This window comes from Diachasmimorpha longicaudata, chromosome 18 (assembly GCF_034640455.1).
Source record: "Diachasmimorpha longicaudata isolate KC_UGA_2023 chromosome 18, iyDiaLong2, whole genome shotgun sequence".
Taxonomy (NCBI): Eukaryota; Metazoa; Arthropoda; class Insecta; order Hymenoptera; family Braconidae; genus Diachasmimorpha; species Diachasmimorpha longicaudata.
Genome location: NC_087242.1, coordinates 830,286 through 852,674, shown reverse-complemented (window position 1 = coordinate 852,674; position 22,389 = coordinate 830,286). Strand labels below are relative to the sequence as shown.

Below are 22,389 nucleotides of genomic sequence, written 5' to 3'. Positions count from 1 at the left end.
GCTTACGTCGACATAAAGGTCGGTGATATGGTATGGCACAAGAAATTCTCACCATATCACACGGTGGGACCACACGAAGTTATCGCACTCCTTTCGCCCGACGTAATTAAAGTCAGAACAGGGAATGTCGATACACACGTGTCAAAATGCCGAGTCGTCTCAGTAAACGAAGAACCAAATAAGGGTCCTAGAACGACTTCACACGGAAGCCAAGACGCCGGTCAACCAATAGAAACCCAAGAAAACCGCCCGACAAAAAGGAAGCGAGGACGCCCACGAAAAATTCCTGTTAAATCAGGGATACGAAAACGGCCCTCGAAATTACCAGCAGGTAAAAGAAAAAGAGGACGACCGCGAAAAATCCCACTCGAAGAAATATCTACAGAAGAGGAAAATATTGCAAAACGCCCAAAAAGAAACACGCAACCTCCTCAGCCAAATGAAGAACCGGAAACAGAAAGAGAGAGCTCTAACCCCGGAAGCGAACCCGGAAGTATATTCGACCCCACACAAGAGCCAATACCAACGTCAGATGAAGATATGGGTCGACAAAACTACCAAGAAGATAACGCAACAGCTGACGAGGGAAACGAGACGACACTCGACAACCGAAACGAGATCGACAATAGTCAAGACAGAGAACCACTGGATGACGCAAATTACGATGCATGGGAGCCGCCGACGGACGCTGATAACAGCGAGGGAGAAGACCCCCCTTTCGTCGACAACGAAGAGCCACCAGAGTATCAACTTTCTGAAGAAGAAGACAACGAGAATGTCCGACACTCTCGAATGCACGTGACGGAAGAAAAACAAAACTTCGCATTTTTTCTCCCAGTATCCGGAGAGCCGGATAACGCATGCCTTAGGGTATTAATCGAAAAGGAATGGATACAGGCGGAAGAACTGACGTCACAACGGTGTCAAACGGGATAGGTAATTAAAATAAGGAAATCCGACAAATGGGGATTTGGCCTGGTCATTAAAGATGACTCAGAGGCAGAAGTCCTCGAGGATAACATTGAACGAACCCTAGAAATATTTCTCGAACTAATAACAGCCAAAAATAGAGAAATAATAAGAATGGCACACGACTATGATTGCCTATCGGGACGATCACGAAGAACAATCAGAACGACCCTGAAGGAAAAATTACGCGGAACCAACATACAAGTAATATTATGCGCAAGATTACTCGAAGTACCGACTACGGAAGATCGCATTTCCATCGTTGAAGAAAAACATACATCAACGATAGGAGGACATAAAGGTATCACCAAAACCCTACACGGAGTGAAACTCCAATACTATTGGAAAAACATGTCCCAAACGGTCCGAGAATACGTGAACCTCTGCCAAACCTGCCAACGCAAGAAACTAACGAGGGAGAAGGCCCGCCACCCCATGATCATTACTGATACACCAATCGACGCGTTCGAGAAGGTGTCTATGGACATCTATGAGCCCTCCGGCAGGAGCTACAGGGGATATGCATACCTATTGACAATGCAGGATTGTCTAACGAAATACGCCTTAGCCGTGCCATTGAGAACGGAACGAGCGGAAGACGTAGCACGGGCTCTCGCACGCAGATTAATATGTACATTCGGCGCGCCACCGGCCCTCTTGTCGGACAGAGGCACAAATTTTACAAATCAGATCACCGCGGAATTTTGTAAATTATTTAGAATTCGCCACTGTCTGACTACCGCGTACCACCCCCAATCAAACGGATCCCTCGAACGCAGTCACCATGTCCTAACCGAATTTCTGAAAACCCAAGTTGGAGATAGCGGAGACTGGGACAAATGGATAGATATGGCGATGTTTGCGTATAATACGAGCATACACGAAAGCACGGGATTCACCCCTCACGAGCTAGTTTTCGGAGTAAAACCACGCGTACCCTCAGCAAGGTCGATCGAGGGAATCGGAGGCAAGCCCTATCGCGTATTATTCCAAGAACTAACCGAAGGACTAAAAAGAGTACGCGAACAAGCCCGGATAAACCTCATAAAATCGAAACAAAGATCAAAAAAATATTATGACCGAAAAGTGAGGGAAATACCGCTTCAAGTAGGAGAATATGTTTGGCTCTTAAAAGAGCCCAGAACAGGAAAAAGGGACGATGATTGGAAAGGACCATACCGTATTCTGGAAATTTTAGATCACAACAACGTGAATATCCAGATGGAAAGAAGATAAAAAATTGTACACCGCGACAAACTAAAGAAAGCGCGTCTCAGGGAAACCGAAAACCGCCCCGATAACCGAAATTAGAGAAAAACGAAACGACGAAATATCACCCGTTTTTCGAAAAATTCTGAATAAAAAAGGGGATATAAAATAAAATAATAACTCACCATAATTGAAGAAGAGGCATCATCTAATTTGGCAGCAGTTGACTCCGGAAACCGAACTGGAGACGAGCTGGATGGGGAAAGAAAAAAAACAACAATGAAATTTTCAGAAAATAAAAAAAACATATATTAAAATATTTTTAGAAAAAATTAAAGAAAAATATAAATCCTGGACGCAGTAAAACCGGGTACGATGGCCGCATCAGGAGAAAAGAGGATTCCCTCAGCCTTAGACACCGCGAAGACGATCCTAGAAAAAAAAACAAAGTATAAAAAGATTGGCAAAAACAAGGATCATGATCAGGAGAGACAAATAGAAAAGGAAAATAAACACATACAAAAGCATCCCCACGAACATACTCAAAGAAGGCAAACCAGTCGTACTCGTCGACAATCCCCTCCCCGAGAGTAGGATCCCCGGACAAATATCGTAGATATTCCAGAGGATCATCCCCGTATTGATACATACGGGGAGCCTAAGAAAAAAAATATACCACAAATTTAGCATCAGCCAAGAAAAAAAAAGGAGAATAACTCACCACCGGGCAGGGACCCTCAATAAAGAGACGGGGGTGACAAAAATCACCCGACAACCATAGGCGCAGATTATCCTGTCGCCGAACCTCACGAGTAATCCCCATCCTGAGGATACTCTCCACACGATCCCAACAAGCATCGTAGAGGAGGTTAAACAGGAGACACGGGGCAGAATGGGAGAACAGAGGGACGCGATAGTAATCCTCCACCGTCAGGGTAAGCCAGAGTTCAGTAACATCTTGCACGGTTTCCCAGGGAAAGGACTCCTGAACAACAAAGGGGAATATATATTAAACATAAAAAAAAAAGAGAAAAAAAAACTTACCAAAGATACCGGGAGAACTACGTCAAAATCCCCAACCTCAAAACCTGGAATCCAGAAAGGATGGCCCGTCATCTCACTAGAATGTCGCTGGCTATTGAGGAGATCGATCAACCCCAACCCAAAATATTAGCCAGACCGGATCGCGGGAAGAGTAAGAGCTATACGGTACTCAAAAATTTCCCGTGGAACCCAAGAGGGAAGAGGCTCTAATAACAACTCGGGGAAATCATAAAATCGCGAACCACCACGAATCAGGGACCCAACGAAGGGAACTGTCTCTATGAGGTCCTCCAACACCCGCACAATCGGATCGCCAGCGGATAACACCATTATATAACAATAAAACAAACCACAAACGAACGACGTGACAGACGGACAACGACTGAATGACCACACGTCAACGAAGAACAAAAAGGGAGAAGAAAAGGAAAGATTCCTAGAAAAGAGATTATAAACACCCCACACAGCATAGAGGGTAATGATAAAAAAAAAAGGGGGATCAACTTACCAACTATGGAGCAACACCTGAGTCAGACGGAATCACCGACGACTGTCGGGATTCTGGGAGACGACGTCCGGATCCACGACGACGTCCGGATCCTCGTCGACGACCGGAACCTCGAGGACGCCCGGCACCTGGGCGAGATCAGGACAAATGGATAATCGACTTATCCAGTCCCCGGGCGTGAATCGACGGGACCGACGAGCCGTCTGACGACCCCCACAGACGGAAACACGGGATCGCCGAGCTGTCTGTCGACCCGATCTACTCCCCGATTCAGGGCGAATCCCTAAGAAAACAAAAAATAAATTAAAAAAAAAACGAAGGGGAATAAATTACCGTGAGTAATAAATTAAACAAAATTTGACGAGATAATTAATGGTAAAAGAGAGTAAATTTTTGAGACTTGTCCAGTTTTTTTTGCACTGGACTGGCAATATAAAAACAAAAAAAGGGGGAAAAAGGAGATTTTTCATTTTCTTTTTTTTGTGTCGATATAAATGGTATAATATATCTAATATATTTCGAAAGAATGAAATTTTTAAATATAAAACGGCGGTGGTCAGGTCGCAGGGAGACTGTCACACCATTTTTCAATGAACAAAATAAAGTGTGATAAATTTTTAAATAAAAGAGATAAAAAAAAAATTTTTGAGGATGATAATTAACGAGGAATCCTCGGGCTCCGAGGATGACCCAAGATGTGATCCGAGATTTTCTGGACGATTATATCGCGCATGTGGCCTCCCGCTTCAGCCACTTCTAGATTATTTATAAACTGTAAAATCAACATTAAAAATATTTAAATTGCATTTTTATAATCAAAGGGTAACATTTACGACTCGATAAATAAAACACTCCTTTCCCCGGCTTAACTAATTAATTGTAAAACAAAAATTTTTTAACGAACAATTCAAACGGCATTTGAACACAAAAATCACTCTTTTACATTTGTTATCCCACGAGAAAGTGATAAACAATGAATACTCACTCACGACCCAACTGAGCCCCAGTGTTTAATTTAGAAAAAAAAAACCACCAATTATCGTTTCTTTTTACTTTCAACAAATAAAATAACAAGAAAAATCATCAGTAAGGAAATAAGGGATTGAATGTCAGAAACTCTTCGACTTCGTTGCTGGCAATAACAAAAATAATAATAATAAAAAAAATCAGATTTATTTCTTTCTCAACTAAACGGAAGAGAACCCCGGTCCATAAAGCCTTCCCCAAGAAGCACCACTGAAGGAGGAAGAAGCGGGTGACGTAGGCCGTCCCCCTCCTTCCCGCGGTCCCCTACTCACGACGCTCCCACTTGAAGGAAGAAGCGGGTGACGTAGGCCGTCCCCCTCCTTCCCGCGGTCACCTACTCGCCACGCTCCCGCTTAAAGAAAGAAGTGGATGACGTAGCCCCCCCCCGCAGTCCCCTGTTCGCCGGTCTTATTATTAATGGACCCCTCAATTTCCCAAAAATTAGAGCCACCCCTTTTAACCACAATCGGAAACCAACATTGAACATATATCACCGTAAATACGTTTAATGTTAGCAACCCTTGCCCCCCCCCTTTTATCTCATATTTGACCCGTCTTAATAATTAATAACTAGACGAAAAAGGGGAATGTCAAAAAAAAAAAAAAAAAAAAAACAATTTTTAATTAATATCACTTCCGAATAAACAAAATTTTTTTTTCTACCAGGCTTGGATATAACCAAATCAAAATATTTAAATTATTACGCCATAAATAGGCGAGCCAATTTATCACAAAAAAAGCCGTCATGGGACGCCTGGCAGATGTGAAACATCATGTGTGTACAAGTAATATGCATATAAGATGATATTATTACAGGAATTAAATATAGCCTAATGGAAAAATGAAGTATTACGAATTTCTTACAGAAAATGGTAACTTTATTTAATAAACATTTATTTACATGTGATATAAAAGTTCGATATTAATATCAAGTGGCCACAATTTAAATATTTTCATTCGTGATTTCAGTAATAGTTATATTTGATGTTTCCTCTGCCGGTATTACTGTGACGATTGGTCGATGATAACTAAAGTACATTACAAAAATATTGGACGGAACATCATCAAGATATCTCACAAATACAGCATCTATTGTTGTTCTATATTAAAAAATATAAACACACATTTATATTTAAAAAAATATAAATATGTTAATAAAATCTAAGATAAAAATTAAAATAGTCTGGTACTATTCGATTAATAAAGTCTTACACAAGATTGATAGTATGCCTTGTGTTTGAATGATCAGGGTGGCGTCCAGTTTCAATAAGAATATGTTGTGATCCCTGCGATGATTGTTGGGAACTGAAATATTTTAAAAAATATGATATTAAAATATACCAAAAAAAAAAAAAAATGTTGAGTATGGCTTCAATATACTCATGAACTCAAATCTTAGTTAATTATTTCAATATATGACTAAAGATTTGAGAATATAAATTTAGTTAATAAATTTGTCCATATTCATTCCTTCATGAATAATAAAAAAATAATTAATTAAAGATAATATTAATATAATTTATATAATTATTAATCCTAATATAATTTATAAATTACTGATATGATTAATATCAATATAATTAATTAAATATATAGATATAAAATTACAGTTATGGAGACATGAAAAATAGGATCTACTTACTGATGACTTGGTAGTATGCCATAGTCTAGTTTCTCTTTCTTTGCACACGGTTGATCACTTTGATCTTCTAAGTTATCACTATCACACATATTTTATTTTCAAAAATTGAAATAAAAAATTACATAAAACACAGGTTATCTGTACCGTATAAAGAACCACGTGGAACTGCGTGAGAAGCCACACCGTACACTCTACTACACATAATATATATAGGTATACCTCAGTATAGCGTGGCGGCCCATCCGCACACCGTCCACTCTATTACACAGAATATAGATAGGCATACCTTAGTATAGCCTGGCGAATGCTCGCCACGGCAAGTTTCGCCACGCTAACGATTCAGTTTAGGGGTCCGCCTATAGATGTTTCACATCAAAAACATTTTTCTTTTTCTCTCAAATACCCCACGGCCAAAATTATATATATTTAATGCAATTTAATAATCAAAAGGTAAAAAAAGGACTTACCGGTAAAAGCACCGCCGGTGGAAATAGGCTCATCCCCATTTGGTGATCGGGAGGCCTTGCTTGGTAATCCTTGCTGAGACATCCTCCACCAATCGAAAGAAAAAAAATCCTCACAAAAATATTTATACACGCACAAAAACTTCACTGTTCGTCAAGTGTCACCAAACGACTGGTGACATACGCCCCGCAATTGCGACCCGATAATCTGACACCCCCCCACCGGAAGAGCATACTCTTGGGCACCAAGAAAGACGTCGGGCGGCGACCGATATCGATACCAAGAAAAATTACCAATCAATCTCGCTGGCGCACCAACGACGATTATTTAAATTTCGAAATTCCCTAGGGACACCCTCGTTCATTGTAAATTTACATTAATTTGTAAAACATTAATCTATTTAGAATTGTGAATTAGGGTAGCGAGAAGATGAATGGAATTGGGCCCAGAAATGATAATACGGATGATTATCGGGTGCTGAGAGAAATTTTACGGTTTTGGGGTACAGGTTATACATTGATGCATGAAAAAAATATTGCGTATTTTACTGGAATATAATTCTAGAAATTAGAGGGAATAAAGAGATGGGGTGAATATATGCGTGGGATGTTCGAAATTTTTTTTAAATTCACTTTGGTGATTACGGAGATATCTGAGACTCATTTCTTTTTAAAAAAAAAAAAAAAAAAAAGGGGGCTTTGAGAATATTAATTATCGCTCTCAGGGTATTTTTAATGAATCAATAGTTCTAGTAACTATTGCACCTGAAAATTTGGTCATTTGAACCTGTTAAAATTTCGAGAATAATAAATTATAGTTTTTGGGATAATGAAATAATTATTTTGAGCTGATCACAGCCCCTTTAGTTGTAAAATGTTATACAAATATGTTACCAGGAAATTTAATAGAGGATCCCGCATAATCCCTACCTCTGTCAGGAATATATTTTAATGTTTTCACATTTCGCCCGAAAAATATTCTTATTTCTGACTGATGAACTGTAGAGTACAATCAGCCAGGAATAAGAAGGGGAGTGAAGGACGAAACGTAAACAACAAAATAGCCGTGTATGATTGGATGTTTCAGGCTCGCAGGGAGCCCGGAAACTCCAGGCGTGGAAATCACACGATTAGAGGGAGGAAACGGAATCCTAACCACTAAATATGCGAATCTGCGAATCTATCACACGGTGTGGAATATGATTACACATATCGACATAACAAAATTCCTAGAGAAAAAACAAATCCTCACACGACACTGGTTGGGAATGAAAGGGATCTGTACCCAACTACGAGGCAATTGTAATTTTGAAGACCAATTAGACCAGGTAATTAATCGGCTCGATATATTAGACGGTACTCATCGACACATGAGAGAATTGTTAGCAGAAACACCGGAGAGATCGAAACGAGCGGTCCTCGGATTTGTCGGGAAAATAAGCAAGATTCTTTTCGGGACAATGGACGAAGATGACGCGGACTATTACGACCAATACATAGAATCACTACAGAACACAACTAAGGAAACCCTAGCCCTTCTGGCGAATGAACGCACATTATTCGATCCGAATTCGAATCAATCCACCAAACTATTCAAGGTCTAACTAAAGAAATTAAGACCTTGAACGCGACGGTCTACGTAGCCATCGGAAACATCCTAGAACGAATCGATACTATAGGGATTAATGGGAAAATGGCGAGCCTTATATCAGCTTTCGATTCGGAACTGAGCGAATATGAGCTCGACACCCAAATGCTGATTAACGCCATCCTATTCGCGAAAAGAGGACAATTGCACCCGTCAATTATGTCGCCAGAAAATATCCTGGGCGCTGCTAACGAAGTAATTCAATATAATCGGGGGGTGGAGTTCCCGGTCCCCCTAGAAATCCCATATATCACCGAATTACTAAAACTCGCGGATCTGACGGCCTATTTTCATAAGGAAAAGGTCGTATTCGTCATCACGATACCAATACTTGAGTTAACAAAATATACCGTGTATCGACACCTGACGTTGCCGACAAAAATTAATAATACCTCAACATCTCTAGTGGCCTTTATAACACCAAGTTATCCCTACACCGCTATTTCGGAGGAAGCCAACACGTATCTCAAGCTTGACAGTGAAGACATCAACCACTGTAAAACGGGAATGATCGGCCTTATATGCAAGACCGCACGACCCTTATACGAGGTCAATGGGAACAAGGATTGTGAGGTACAAATGATCTCCAATCCCCGTTTCTCGAGCTCCGAAATATGCGATGTACGGGTAAAATCAATGGACCGAACATATTGGGCCCGAATAGGAAATTCCAACACATGGGTTTTTTCCGTCGTCACGGAAGACGAAATACGAATAAAATGTACAAGACGCGAACCCGCCACGATCATCATTACGGGAACCGGAACAGTCACCCTAGCGCCGGACTGCGAGATTCGATCGCGATCCGTCACCCTCACCCCATTCCAAGAACTGACGTCGAAGTTCGACCTAAAATTCGTGGACCGAGCCGTCTTCGACATCCCGACCCTACTAAACAAGACAATACGCGGACTCGGACCGAACAATTTGACGGAAATCTTAGGCGAAATAGGCCTACTACAAACGGTACAGGTTGGACAGAACGACGAGGACAGCGTCACAAGGGACAGTCTCGGGCTGCAAGTCATTATCGATAAAGCCCGGGCGCTGTCCAGACAAGGGGACACAAACAGAAGACTGAGGAGGGTTGAACACGGGTTAGGATTCGCGGGGATTTCGCTAGGAATTCTTGGGGTGATTGCCGCGGCATGTTGGAAATTCTCCCTATGGTCGAAGGTCGCGACGCTATGTGGGGGAGTTAGGTTTTGTTCACGTACTCGAAACAGGGAGAACGAGCCCCACCAACCGAGAACCAGGACCCCATCGCCGCAGGGGCCACCACGACGATCACGTGCAAGAAAAACAAACCAAGAAGTACACCTTCCGATGAAGACGCTCGCTCGAGGAGTACGACCGGGGCCTACAGCCACCATCACGGAGATTGTGGAGCTGGACGAACACTTGGAGCCTGTCGAACCAGGTCGCCCGGTCGTCACAGTCGCCCCCCTCACCACTCAGCTTGCGCTGATTCCCCAAAATCGAGTCACGCACACCCAACAATATCAGGCCCTTCCGATGATCAGCGGGCCGCCGGAACGAACAGGAGCCCAAGGCTGGCAGATCGTCAGCCCATACTGGAACGGGGAGACGTCTTACTCCAGACCACCCCTCCAACACGACCTGGGAGGATGGTAACCAGCAGAACCAACCCCGAAAGCACCTATCAACGACCTCGCTAACTTATTCTTACGCTTATCCGAAAGGAGTTAAATACTGTTCTTGATAAGGACTTTAGCAATAAGAAAACTGTAAGGGTCCGGTCGATAGGGATAGTTGTAAATTTGCTCATATAGCAGGGATTTTGGCCCTTATGGCAGGGAAGTTGATAGCCCTTTTGGCATAAGCCGAGGCCCTTAAGGCACAGACTATATTAAAATTCGTTTCTCTTAGTTTAGTACTATTGCCACCTGATTGTGAACCAGGGTAGCAATAGTTTTATCAGGGGAGTGTGACGTATTGGCCTCCGCCAATGCGTCGTTTTTGAGAATTGATCCCCAGACATTGGTCAGCAGTCCCACGGTGTCTTGGAGACGCTGTGGTCAGCTGCCCCGGTGTTTGGAGGATCGGTTTACTCCCTGCAACGCCATTTGGACAAGGGACTGAACAATCCAACGGATGTTTAGACCATTGTCAGCACCCAAGTGACGTCACAGCAGGGATCAAATAAAGCAGTTTCAGGGCTTTTGGCACGTCCAGTATACTGTGTGACTGTATGAGTCTTGCGTCAATGATGACACAAGACAATATTGGTGCAAAAAGCCGTGGAACTGCGTAGATCAGCGATTTGGACTTGGAGGAGATTTAGAGACTCGCAGAGAGACAGATACCTTCCAGGAGCAGACCAGACAGGGTCTTCCACTGCTCGTAACCGCGCTCCAAGTCCAACTCATAAACACCTAATAACGCGATACCGACCCACTCGCGCAAGGAGTGTATACCATTAAGAGCAAATATAAATATACATTTAATATATTCCGCGAGTGAGGTTATTTTGTGTTGTTCCCAATCCGTCACCAAGACACCCCTCCTAGAAGAGTGAACCCGAAGGGCTCACCGAGATCTAGCCGGACGGGGCACGACGGCCCAGCAGAAGGGGACAAGACACAGGAGTGTCCCATCACCATCAGTCCCAAGAGGGGATATATATATACACCAGCTACTAGCAACCGCTAGTAGCATCCAGAAATATATATATAACCCCTTAGTGAGTACACTGGGAAATAAATAAGAATCAGTTTGGCTATCCAAATCACCAAAAGAGGGGTAGCCAACCTTTAAAACGTAACAGCGAAGTTAACGTATTAATTTAAATTACAACATATAAGAGTCGATAACCATGGTATGACATTTCATTATATATACTCAATACAATTATTAACTTATATTGCAAGAGCGACAGAATTAGAGAGCAAAGTATAGCGAGAAAAAATGAAAAGAAAAGGGACTCGCAATAGAGCAGGGTAATCCCCTTCATCAAAGGCTCTATTGTCCCAATGTAAACATTGACACTCGGTCAACCGTCGAGTGTCCAAATTCCAACCTTTTGTATCTCTCTCATTACAAAATTTGTCCAAATATTCAATCTAGAAAATTCTCTTTATAATTTACAAAAATTATCCAACGTGCCCCACGTTGGGCGCCATTGAGACAAGGGCTTTTTTTATTTTAAATAATTTATGGTTTATTCGTTATTTCGAATAATTAATACAAACACTCTCACCTGACGCGGCCTCGGTCAAGGGCTGTCAGGGCTCTAGAACTTTCCTTTAGGATATGCTTAAGAAATAATTTAACAATAATTAATTGGGCGCCAGTTAGATTGTCGAAAGCCAACAACGTTTCCCGGCAATCTCGTGGTGTGAGAGAGTTGGAAGACCCAACATAGATTAGAGAGAGAGAGAAAGGAGAAATGAAGCAGAAGCGTATTAAATTTAGAACTTACTTTATTGACGATAATAAGACCTGTCCGTCTAACACACCTCGGAAATCGACTCCACGTGACACAGTAAATTAACAATCTTTACAATATAATAGGATTATCAATCAAGAAATTACAAATGAATTGACGAAAGCATACGTACAATAATGAAACAAAAGTATTCAGACGTAACACCGGGCGAAAGTGGCACCGGGACGTGTACAATATGATCAAGAATAGCACCGGGGCAAGAGTAATCGTTGTCCCGATCGAACAACCTGTTGCAGGGCGGTTCGATCGATATTTTTAACGCATGCGCCCTTTAACGGTGGCTAGGGTCCCTGGCAGTCGTCGTAAAGACGGTTTTTATCCCTAGGACCTAGCCTACGGTGAACTGGGGCGATTCCCGAGGGTGGGGAAATCGCTCCGACGTGAGGGGAAAATAGTACCTCCTGTCACAAAAGGTTATGTAGCCTCGTCACAAGGTATACGCAGAAGTGCTGAATGGTACCACCCGTTACGGGAGGTACACAAACATCGCTGTAGATGAACAGATTCGCAGGCCTCTGGCCAAACTTGCAGGTCAAGATCCTTCACAATAGGGGTTGGCGTTTGTGAAGTTGTGTACACGTCTCTCAAATCCCGACATGTCGGCTACTTTAGCGGAAACGTTTAATCCATGAACTGTGCTGCCGCAGTTCCTGGAGTTGCAGTGTCTTAGAATTTTCACAAAACCTTGTTGACACAAATATTCAAATCGGATATGAGTACTCAAAGGCGGAAAGAGATTCAAGAACCCCATTAAATCTGTTATATCTTTGAAAACGGCACTAGGTAGAGAAAATGTTTGTATTGCGTTTGCCTTGCTCTTGTTGGGGTTTGAATTAGTCACGAAATTGATTGAAGCATCTTTTCGATCACGTATATGTAAAAGAATGCAAGGAAATTGTATTTCACTCAGACCCACTACCCATTCACCTTCCAGTTCGACTTGTTTTGGAAGCAAGGTTGTGAACTTCCATGCTATATTATCAGGATGATAGGTAATGCTGCTGTTGCTGGAGAGCACCATATACAATTCCTTTCTCTACATTTTTTCCCAATTGCATGTAGTTCTGCAGCAGGTATGCAAGAATCAAACTTATCAGGATATCCTTCCCAATGAACAAGAATCTGCTTATTTTTTCGTTTTCCTTTCGAGCGTATAACACGTTCGACTATGAACTCGACCTTGTCCGTTGGTTTATTGTCATTTTATTGTTATTGTTGATTCGTCAGCAAAATCCATCAACTCGTATATCGGTACTGATTGCTTGAAAACGGCTTTCGTTATTTTGAATATTTCTTTACTCCAATTAGTATCATATCCTTTCTCAAAGATGCCTTTCGTTCCACTGATGCGCCCATAGTCGCCAACGTTATATTTAAACTATTCTTTACGTGGTTTCTCCGTCTCGAAACGACTTTATATATTACTCCATAAGTATGGTGCATTATCCATAGTCACAGCCGCAGGCGCCATCTTTATTGAAGAATGTCACGCGTTGTTGTAAGACCCAACAACTTGTTTCAAAATATCTGTATACTTATATGTTCGACTATGTGTAAAGTAAAGCCACATACGTTCCTTCGATGTCCGATTGAAGAGTTCCACAACTGCAGCTTTTATGTCGGGATTACGTGCAACACAAAATTGTATTGCGCGCCTCTTCCTCAAGATGAGCAATGCAGTACTCTTTCTACCTACCGAGGCACGACAAAGTTAAAGCTATAAAACCAAAATGTATCGACTTCCCACCCATGCGTGCCATGCATCGGAGCCTGCCTCCCGAGACTCATTCTTTATACTTGTGCCGAGGTGACTGCGTCAAAAATTTTTCGCTATGTTTTTCGGTGAAAAATTGTGGGTGAATCATGGGAAAAAGGAAATATAAAAGTCCGCACATAGAATTAGTGGACGAAGTTATAGCGAATAAATTTAAGAAGTTGGAGACGAAATTCAAAAAACTAGAAAAATTGCGTCGTACTTCAAGATCAAGTAAGTTATTGGGTTTTCTATTCCACATGATATCCGTCGAATGGAATGGTAGATTTTCAAGTCGCAAAGGCAAAAAAGAAGGAACAAGAGACATGTACTGGTCTGACAAGTTTTCTGTCTTCTTGCTATGCTCGAGCATTTTATGCGTAGTGCATGTGTTTACCTTGTGACGTCACTGGGCGCCTCCTCATTGAACGACTGACAAGCTCTTATTTGTCAGAGAGAATTCTCGGTATCTCATAATAGAAAGGGCCGCCGTTGTTAGGAGGGGGAGGGGTCAAGAACAATCGATTTCGTAATCGACACCGGAATTTTCAATTCTTTAATGATGGAATTTGTAATTCCTTAACGACGGAATTTGTAATTCCTTAATTCTTTGTTGACTTTGTTGCCTTTAGACGGTCCTTGTAAGTCTAGAGGTAATCAGCCTTCCGGCCCTTTTACACCCTGCATTTAGGCAGCCGTCTGGTCGCTGGTCTCGAGCACGTGTGCCCTACGCGCTGACTCATAGAGCCCCTTGATACCGTCCCTGTCGACATGTACAGGGTGTGCAGCGGGTAGAGGCGAAAAGTGAATAGGCATGTTTTGGGTGTGATTCTGAGCAGAAAAGTCCTTTTCTACTTTTCGATCGGACTCACCCCTGCAGAGATATGGGGGTGAGTCCGAAAGAACGGCCAATGGGGCGCGAGCATTGCGCGGCTCTCCGTCCGTGTGCCGCGGGTAAGCAGTGTGCGTGCTTCCCCTTCTCCTCGGGCGGAGAGAGACAGGGGGAAAGATATTTCATGACAATCCTTTCGGGGGGGGGGGCGCTAGGATGAGTAAAAACCGATTATTATTTACCTTAGTATTATTTATTAAAAGACAAGATTCTGAAAACCGCGGGCATCCCCCTTGGCGTTCCAAAGCTAATTATTTAAATGTTAATTATCTCATTATGCAATAGCCCTACAGTGTTTTGTCAAGAGATCTTTTTTATTGTAAATTTAATTTACAACAAGAAAGGTCTGTTGACAAAATCCTGTAAAAGAGCCTATTATCGAGATAATTAATAATAAACAATCGCGGTCAAATTTCAGAGGGGATAGCTCGCGATTTTCGCGGAATCCGGAGCAATAACCGTGTTATCTTCATTATCACGTAAACAAATGGATTTACGGCCTTTTGTCACAAGACATTTTTTGCAGAGAATAAAATTTTCTACAATAAATGTCTCCTGGTGGAATCCCGTAAATCCATTTGTTTATGTAATAATTGGATTTGAAATTTAAACAACAATCCGCGATTAATTATCAAACTAAGACATCTACGCGATTTTTCGATAAGATCATTAATGTGTAATATTGGATTTCTCGGAAAAAAATGGGGAGCAATCGGGAATGCAATTTTACACATTAATTATCTTATCGAAAAATCGCGTAGATGTCTTAGTTTGATAATTAATCGCGGATTGTTGTTTAAAATTCCAATCCAATTATTACATAAACAAATGGATTTACGGGATTCCACCAGGAGACATTTATTGTAGATAATTTTATTCTCTGCAAAAAATGTGTGTTTAGTTGAGGAACGTTGTTTTGGGTGGTCGGGCGTCGGAAAAATTGGGATTGGTGTAGTGAGATGCAATTGAAGACACAAGACACTAAGTTATAAAAACTTCGTATGTTTATTGTCACTAATTGTAAAAAACTATACAAGTTTCACAAAGTTCGTTGGGTTTCACCCGTGTGAAATCCTGGATCGTTGAGGGTCGAAATTTAGTTGAGAGACGTTGAATAATGCGAAAAGGTAGAATTACGTTGACCGGTACGTTGGAGATACGTTGAAAGACTGATTTGGGGGGGGTCTCAAGTTGGTGACCGAGACCGATGACCAGTGACCCGATGAACCCCGGAAGTATCCGAAATTCATCGATCACTTGTCGTTGAGTTGGGGGGCGTTTTTTAGCTATAGTTTAAACATCCCGCCCGCATTCATCAGGCGTGATGAATCCTCTGTTGATGGTAATCTCTAGTTGTCATCTTGTTGGTCTGCTGGTGTTGGGTCCGTTGGTAGCAAGCAAAGTTTTGCTATCGGTCTGGTGTATTGATGTCGTTGAACCCGAATGTTCTGTGTCGATGGTGATCCATCTGGATTCGTTGGGACTTCTGGTGTTGCTGTGAGCAGTTCTGCGACCCTCACTAGTCCATCAGCCCCTGGCCTTACCGCAATGACTCGCGCCAGTGGCCAACGTGCTGGAGGGAGATCATCATTGATCATCAGGACCATATCTCCCACCTTGATGTTGCGTTGCTGTTGATTCCACTTGTAGATGGAGTGGTAACGTTGAAGACACTCCCTGGACCATCTCGACCAGAATTGTCGTATTTTCTGGGTCACCAGATTCCATCGTGTGATTTTGTTGATATTTGTGTTGAGTTGAGATGGCTCCGGGAGTAGTTGAAGAGGTTCTCCGATGAGGAAGTGTCCTGGTGTGAGAGCCTGAAGGTCATCTGGGTCATCTCTCATCGGAACAATAGGCCGTGAGTTGAGACAGGCCTCGATTTGTATCAGGATCGTGTTGAGCTCTTCGTATGTTAACGTTGTTGTTCCTAATACTCGTCGTAGATGATACTTCGTTGACTTTACAGCGGCCTCCCACTTGCCTCCGAAGTGAGGAGCATTTGGTGGGATGAATTTCCACTGGGTTCCGTTGGAAGCAAGAGCAGCTCTAATTTGTTGGTTATCTGGAGATTCTTGGTTGTATAGTCTGTTGAGTTCGTTGGCTGCTCCTTCGAATGTCGTTGCATTGTCACTATACATGATAGCTGGAATGCCTCGCCTTCCAGTAAATCTTTTGTATGCTGCGATAAATGCATCCGTTGTTTGTCTGTTGACCAGTTCAAGGTGAACAGCTGAGGTTGTGAAACACACAAAAACAGCTATATGAACCGATGATGGTTGCGCGTTCGTTGGTCTCCACTTCAGGATTGGAAGTGGCCCTGCATAGTCCACTCCAGTATGCAGGAATGGTCTTGAAGGCGTTGCTCTAGCTGTTGGCAGTTGACCCATTAACTGTTGGGCTCGTGTTGCCCTGAATCTGGTGCAGACAGCACAGCGCAGAATTGCTGCGTGCACTGACTTTCTGCCACCAATGATCCAGTATCGTTGTCTGATATGAGCCATGGTGAGTTGAACTCCTCCGTGGAGTGTTTTCTGGTGAGCTTCGTTGATGATGAGCGTTGTCAGGCGAGATTGTCGTGGTAAGATAATTGGATGAGTCTCGTCTGGATCAAGCAATGAGTTCTTTAGTCGTCCACCAAGCCTGAGAATTCCTTGATCATCAATTCTCGGGGTGAGCTTGGCCAGTGGATGTTGGCGAGGTAGTTGAATATCTCTGTTCAAGTTCTGAAACACAGATTCAAAGTATTGGTGTTGTGTTACCTTAACCCAGAATGTCCTCGCTTCGTTGAGTTCTATCGTTGTTAATACTGATGAATCGGGCGTTGGTTGTCGTCTAAGTCGTTGGATGGCTCGATTCATCGTTGCGGTGACTTGTAATACTTTTGATAAAGTAGAATATCTGGTGAGGAACTCAGTCAGTGGATGCTGCCTAGCTTCAGCAGCTACTGGGTGAGCTGTTGCTGGTCTCTCTTCAAGAGAGACTTCCGTTGGAGCACTGGTTGTATTTTGTGGCCAGTCTGACGGCGGTTTTGCTAGCCAGTCAGGCCCTTTCCACCAAAGGTGATGTTCGTTGAGTTGACTCGGTGAAATGCCACGTGAAGCGCAGTCAGCAGGGTTGTAAATCCCACCAACATGTCTCCATACGGCTGTTGGTAACTCTTCCTGGATTTTCGTTACTCTATTGTGAACGAATTCCTTCCATTTCGATGGATGGCTGTTGATCCATGCCAAAGCTACTGAAGAATCAGACCAAAGGTATGTCTCTCCGTTGATTTCCAATGTGCGTTGTGCCCAGCTGACAATTTTTGTTAGCAGAAGGGCCGCGGTTAGCTCCAGGCGTGGAATCGTCAGCTTTTTCAGTGGTGCAACTCTTGTTTTTGCACACACCAAGTCGATTGTTGGTGTTTCGTTGTCTCGTTGAACTCGTAGATAAACGACTGCTCCCATGGCAGCTGTTGATGCGTCGGCAAATCCATGTATTTGTACGTTGGTAGTCGTTGGAGATAGATTTAGCCATCTTGGGATGGACAGTTTATTTAGTTGCGTGAGTTCCTCCCTGAACTCTTTCCACCTTCGAACATAGTCGAGTGGAAGTTGATCATCCCAAGCGAGTTTGAGCAGCCATAGCTCTTGGATGAGTATTTTTCCTCGAACAATGACTGGTGCGAAGAATCCAAGAGGATCGAAAATTTGAGCTATTTCCGATAGCAGTACCCTCTTGGTGAAGCTCGTTGAGTTGAATGTTCTAGATTTATATTGAAATAAATCTGTTGCTGGATGCCAGCACAATCCGAGCGTTTTGATGACTGCTTCCTCGAATTGCACTGTACCTGCCGGTCCCGTTGACGAGTTGAGCTGTTGGAGTATCTCTGGGCGATTACTGGTCCACTTTTGAAGTGGAAATCCGCCCGCCTGGCAGATCTGTTGAAGTTGAATTATCATTTCTTTGAATTCTCCCTCAGAGTCCGCTCCACCGTAAATGTCGTCGACATAACGGCCTTTAGTTAGCGGTAGCACTGCTGCAGGGAATCGTCGACCTTCATCGTTGACGAGTTGTTGAAGAACTCTCAAAGAGAGCCATGGAGAGCATTTCTGTCCATATGTGACCGTTGTTAGTTGATATGTCACAAGTTGTTGATTTTCGTCTATCCAAAGAATGCGTTGAAGATTCCAATCGTCAGGGTGTACGTTGATTTGTCGAAACATCTTAACGATGTCGGTGCCGAAGACGAGTCGATGTCGTCTCAACCATGTTAGTACATCCATTGCATCCACTTGGAGCTTTCCGCCCGCGTGGAGGATGTCGTTGAGTGAGATACCCGTTGATGTCTTGTTGGAGCCGTTGAAGACTACTCGAAGCTTCGTGGTTAGCGAATCTTCCCTCAGAACCCCATGATGTGGGAGGTAGTAGTTTGTTGCTGGTTCTGATACTTGTTGTATACGTCGCATGTGATCAAGTGCTCCGTATTCGTTGATAAAATCATAGTAGAGTTTGCTGTAGTCATGATTAGCGTTTAGTGTTCGTTTCACCGACTGGAGCTGACGAAGCGCTTTATTCCTCGATTCTCCGAGCGCTGCTGTTGATGTGCGAAGTGGCAATCGCACAATGTAGCGCCCAGACGTGTCTCGTTGATGAGTGCGTTGAAAGTGTTCTTCACACTCTAATTCGTCTGGTGTGAGCTCGTTGGTTGTATTTGTTGAGATTGGTGGTTCTTCCTGGACCCAGAATCTTTGTAGAAGCTCCGTTAATTGTTCGTTGGAAGATCCCCTTGCCGCGGATAAGGAGGTCCTCGTTGAATACGTTGTGTTGCATAATGGACCGGATAAGATCCATCCGAATGTTGTTAGTTGGCCAACTAATTGATCATCGTTGGATTTTTCAATCCCGTTGCCGATGATTTTCCCGTAGTTGTCAGCTCCGATAATTATGTTGATAGGTCCAGGTGTTGAATAGTTCTCATCTGCCAGTTGAAGCTGCTGCAGTGATCCGATTGATGCAGATGAGCATGAGAACGTTGGTAACCGTGAGGTTAGCTTTTGCAGGATGTGGGCGTTGATCTCAACTTGTTGAAATGGCTGTTTCGTTGATTGGAGCGTGATTGCCACAATCCCTCTCGTTGAACATGCGTGTTTTCCACCAATTCCGATGAGTTCAATCGTTGAATGTCGTCGTTGTAGTTGAAGTTGATGCACCAGGCTTTCCGAAATAAATGAAAGCTCTGAGCCTTGATCGATGAGGATTCTGGCGATCGTGTAGAATCCGCTTTTGGAGAATGCCCTGGCTTTTGCCGTAGCCAAGAGCACTAGTCGTTGATCCGTTGATTTGTGGGAGAACTTAGTGTCCTCTACGTTGATCGATTTCCGTTGAGTAGATTCTTCGACTTGACTCAGGGGGGCGTAAATCCCCTGGCTAGTCGTTGAAGCTGTTGATTTCTCGTTGACTTTAGTTGATTGTGTTGATGTTGAACGACCTGTTGAAAACGAGTGAGGATCAATGATCTGAGTGATGAATTAGAATTATAATAAATCAAACACTCAAACCTGATTCCGCACTCGTTGATGGTTGCTCTGGACCGCTGTTGATTGTCGCTGTCGTTGGTCTCTCTCTGTCTGTTGGGTCCATGTGCAACAGCGTGTGGTGCCTGTGTTGACATTTCATGCAAGATTTAGTGCACTTGCATCTCGTCACCAGGTGTGTACCGAAGCAGTTGTAGCATAGTCGTGGTGTTGACAGATGCTCTAGTTTTTTCTGCGCTGAGAGGCTGAGAAATGATGGACAATTTCCAAAGAAATGCTTGGCGTTGCAGTACGCACAGCAATCAGCAGGCTTAATGTGTTGAGGCTCCTTTCCTTGAGCTGTTGCTTCGGTGGCATGATAAACGCGTGCTCGAGGTGGTGATTTTTCACGTTGAATTTTCTCTTTTGGCCGTTGAGGAACCGTTGGTTCGTGTTGATCATCTGGAGTCATGCCTCTTGCTGTTGACTCCAGGAAGTTGACTAAATCCTGCAGAGGTATGAAATTCGTTGAAGTTCCCAGCTTCTGTTCCCATGTGGTGCGTGTGTCAGCCTCCATGGAACGTTTGAGCAAGTGAAAGACGAATTGCTCGCCCAAATCTTCTTTGGGAATCCTGGCGGTGCTTATCAGGTGGTCCACCGTCTCACGAGCAATATGTGCGTTGGTTATCATGGCCTTGGCGTCTCCCTTAGCCATTGGCCGCAAGTTGAGCACCCTGTTGAAGAGGTGTCCGGCGATGAGACGTGGATTTTCATAATGCCGTTGAAGTTTGTCCCATGCCTTCTCGTAGTTGATGTCCGTAGCAGTGAAGGACGAGATTAACTCAGCTGGGGGTCCCTTAAGAGCCTCCTTCAGCCTCACCAGCTTTTCTGCAGGCGACATGTCTGGTTTTCTCCCAACCAGATTCTGAAACAGATCACAAAACTCTTTCCACTGGGAAAATTTACCTTGAAATGTTGGGAGATCGATTCTTTTCAGTTGACTGGTCGTTGTTCTACCCGCGGATAATTTCTCCTTCGTTGATATCTCCCCTTTAAGTTTCCAGATCCTCTTCAGCGTCTGCCGTTTTAATTCTCCAGTTTTGAGGAATGCCTTTCCCGTCATGTAGCTGTGATCAGCAGGTAGATTAGCAATCAATGCCTGTGATCGCTCAGCAAATTCAATCCAGGCGTCCTTTAAATACTCCTCATGGCCGTTGAGTTCCTCCAGCGTTGTATCTGAGGCTCTTAATTCCCTCAGTTCCTCATCAATTGCGGTGAATTCTAGTATTCTGTCTTCCAGAAACTCTAGTTGATTGGCGGTACCTGTTGAGAGCTGCGTTGGTGTACTTGAAGTTGATGGCATCGTTGGTATTTCGGACTTCCTCGTTTTGATAGTTGAGATGTTGACTGAAGGAAAGGTTTCCACTGCAGTTGCCCAGTCTTCATGCTCCTGTGTGGTTGAAGCTTGCGTCTCTGGAGGGTTAACGACGATTGGAGGTACGGGGTTGATCTCGACGTTGATTTCAATGGGTTGGGTTGGCTCGTACTCTCCATCATCTGCCATGTTGGTAACTGATACCTACGTTACCGACCGTTGAGCTTTACCGACCGCTGCGCTGTACCGACCGTTGAGTTGACGTTGAGTGGGGTGCGACCTCACTCGTTGAGCACAGTCCCAGTAAGTGGGGGACTGCTGGCGAAGTTGAGCGAAGTGGGCCGAGCACTCCCGAATGGTCACACGCGCGGTTAGAGAAATTTGAGACCCGATGGAATGTAAACAAAGTCAACACAAAGGGTCGAGGGCAATAAATTCTTATTGTTCTCACGTTGGGTTTATCGTTGGAATGTTGTTGGGTTTATCGTTGGAATGTTCTAGAATATTCCACGGGTAGTTGATTTTACTATAGGACTTGGCGTCCTTTTTAGTATATCGTTGAATTTTCACTACACTTTCACAATTTTCACTGTTTTTTCGCGCACCATCCGGCTCGAAGGACCAATGTTTAGTTGAGGAACGTTGTTTTGGGTGGTCGGGCGTCGGAAAAATTGGGATTGGTGTAGTGAGATGCAATTGAAGACACAAGACACTAAGTTATAAAAACTTCGTATGTTTATTGTCACTAATTGTAAAAAACTATACAAGTTTCACAAAGTTCGTTGGGTTTCACCCGTGTGAAATCCTGGATCGTTGAGGGTCGAAATTTAGTTGAGAGACGTTGAATAATGCGAAAAGGTAGAATTACGTTGACCGGTACGTTGGAGATACG

The 22,389-nt window shown here is 43.3% G+C and overlaps 3 protein-coding genes across 3 annotated transcripts; all 3 read right to left on the bottom strand.

Annotated features, from left to right (window-relative positions):
- Positions 1 to 2,314: 2,314 nt before the first annotated feature.
- Positions 2,315 to 3,529, bottom strand: LOC135170798 (uncharacterized). Its single transcript, XM_064136853.1, has 3 exons — positions 2,900 to 3,529; positions 2,699 to 2,836; positions 2,315 to 2,610 (listed from the first exon to the last, which is right to left on the bottom strand). The coding sequence occupies exons 1-3, from the start codon at positions 3,034 to 3,036 to the stop codon at positions 2,511 to 2,513; spliced, it is 375 nt and encodes a 124-aa protein (XP_063992923.1). The 5' UTR covers positions 3,037 to 3,529; the 3' UTR covers positions 2,315 to 2,510.
- A 1,989-nt stretch (positions 3,530 to 5,518) lies between these two features.
- Positions 5,519 to 6,538, bottom strand: LOC135170708 (uncharacterized). Its single transcript, XM_064136736.1, has 3 exons — positions 6,399 to 6,538; positions 5,969 to 6,061; positions 5,519 to 5,856 (listed from the first exon to the last, which is right to left on the bottom strand). Exons 1-3 carry the CDS (start codon positions 6,485 to 6,487, stop codon positions 5,700 to 5,702), a joined length of 339 nt encoding a protein of 112 aa, XP_063992806.1. The 5' UTR covers positions 6,488 to 6,538; the 3' UTR covers positions 5,519 to 5,699.
- A 9,435-nt stretch (positions 6,539 to 15,973) lies between these two features.
- On the bottom strand, positions 15,974 to 21,686 carry LOC135170769 (uncharacterized). The gene is made up of 2 exons (XM_064136827.1): positions 20,168 to 21,686; positions 15,974 to 20,097 (listed from the first exon to the last, which is right to left on the bottom strand). Exons 1-2 carry the CDS (start codon positions 21,684 to 21,686, stop codon positions 15,974 to 15,976), a joined length of 5,643 nt encoding a protein of 1,880 aa, XP_063992897.1.
- Positions 21,687 to 22,389: the final 703 nt, after the last annotated feature.

What these genes read in the sequence shown, in the direction of transcription:
- LOC135170798 (XM_064136853.1), bottom strand. Translation starts at nt 3,036, where the DNA reads ATGCTTGTTGGGATCGTGTGGAGAGTATCCTCAGGATGGGGATTACTC. An exon ending in TTGAGGGTCCCTGCCCGGTG is followed by an intron (nt 2,837 to 2,899) that starts GTGAGTTATTCT and finishes TTTTTTTCTTAG; the next exon opens with GCTCCCCGTATGTATCAATA. An exon ending in ATGTTCGTGGGGATGCTTTT is followed by an intron (nt 2,611 to 2,698) that starts GTATGTGTTTAT and finishes TTTTTTTTCTAG; the next exon opens with GATCGTCTTCGCGGTGTCTA.
- LOC135170708 (XM_064136736.1), bottom strand. Translation starts at nt 6,487, where the DNA reads ATGTGTGATAGTGATAACTTAGAAGATCAAAGTGATCAACCGTGTGCA. An exon ending in GGCATACTACCAAGTCATCA is followed by an intron (nt 6,062 to 6,398) that starts GTAAGTAGATCC and finishes AAAATATTTCAG; the next exon opens with TTCCCAACAATCATCGCAGG. An exon ending in AGGCATACTATCAATCTTGT is followed by an intron (nt 5,857 to 5,968) that starts GTAAGACTTTAT and finishes TTTTTAATATAG; the next exon opens with AACAACAATAGATGCTGTAT.
- LOC135170769 (XM_064136827.1), bottom strand. Translation starts at nt 21,686, where the DNA reads ATGGCAGATGATGGAGAGTACGAGCCAACCCAACCCATTGAAATCAAC. An exon ending in ATCAACGAGTGCGGAATCAG is followed by an intron (nt 20,098 to 20,167) that starts GTTTGAGTGTTT and finishes CGTTTTCAACAG; the next exon opens with GTCGTTCAACATCAACACAA.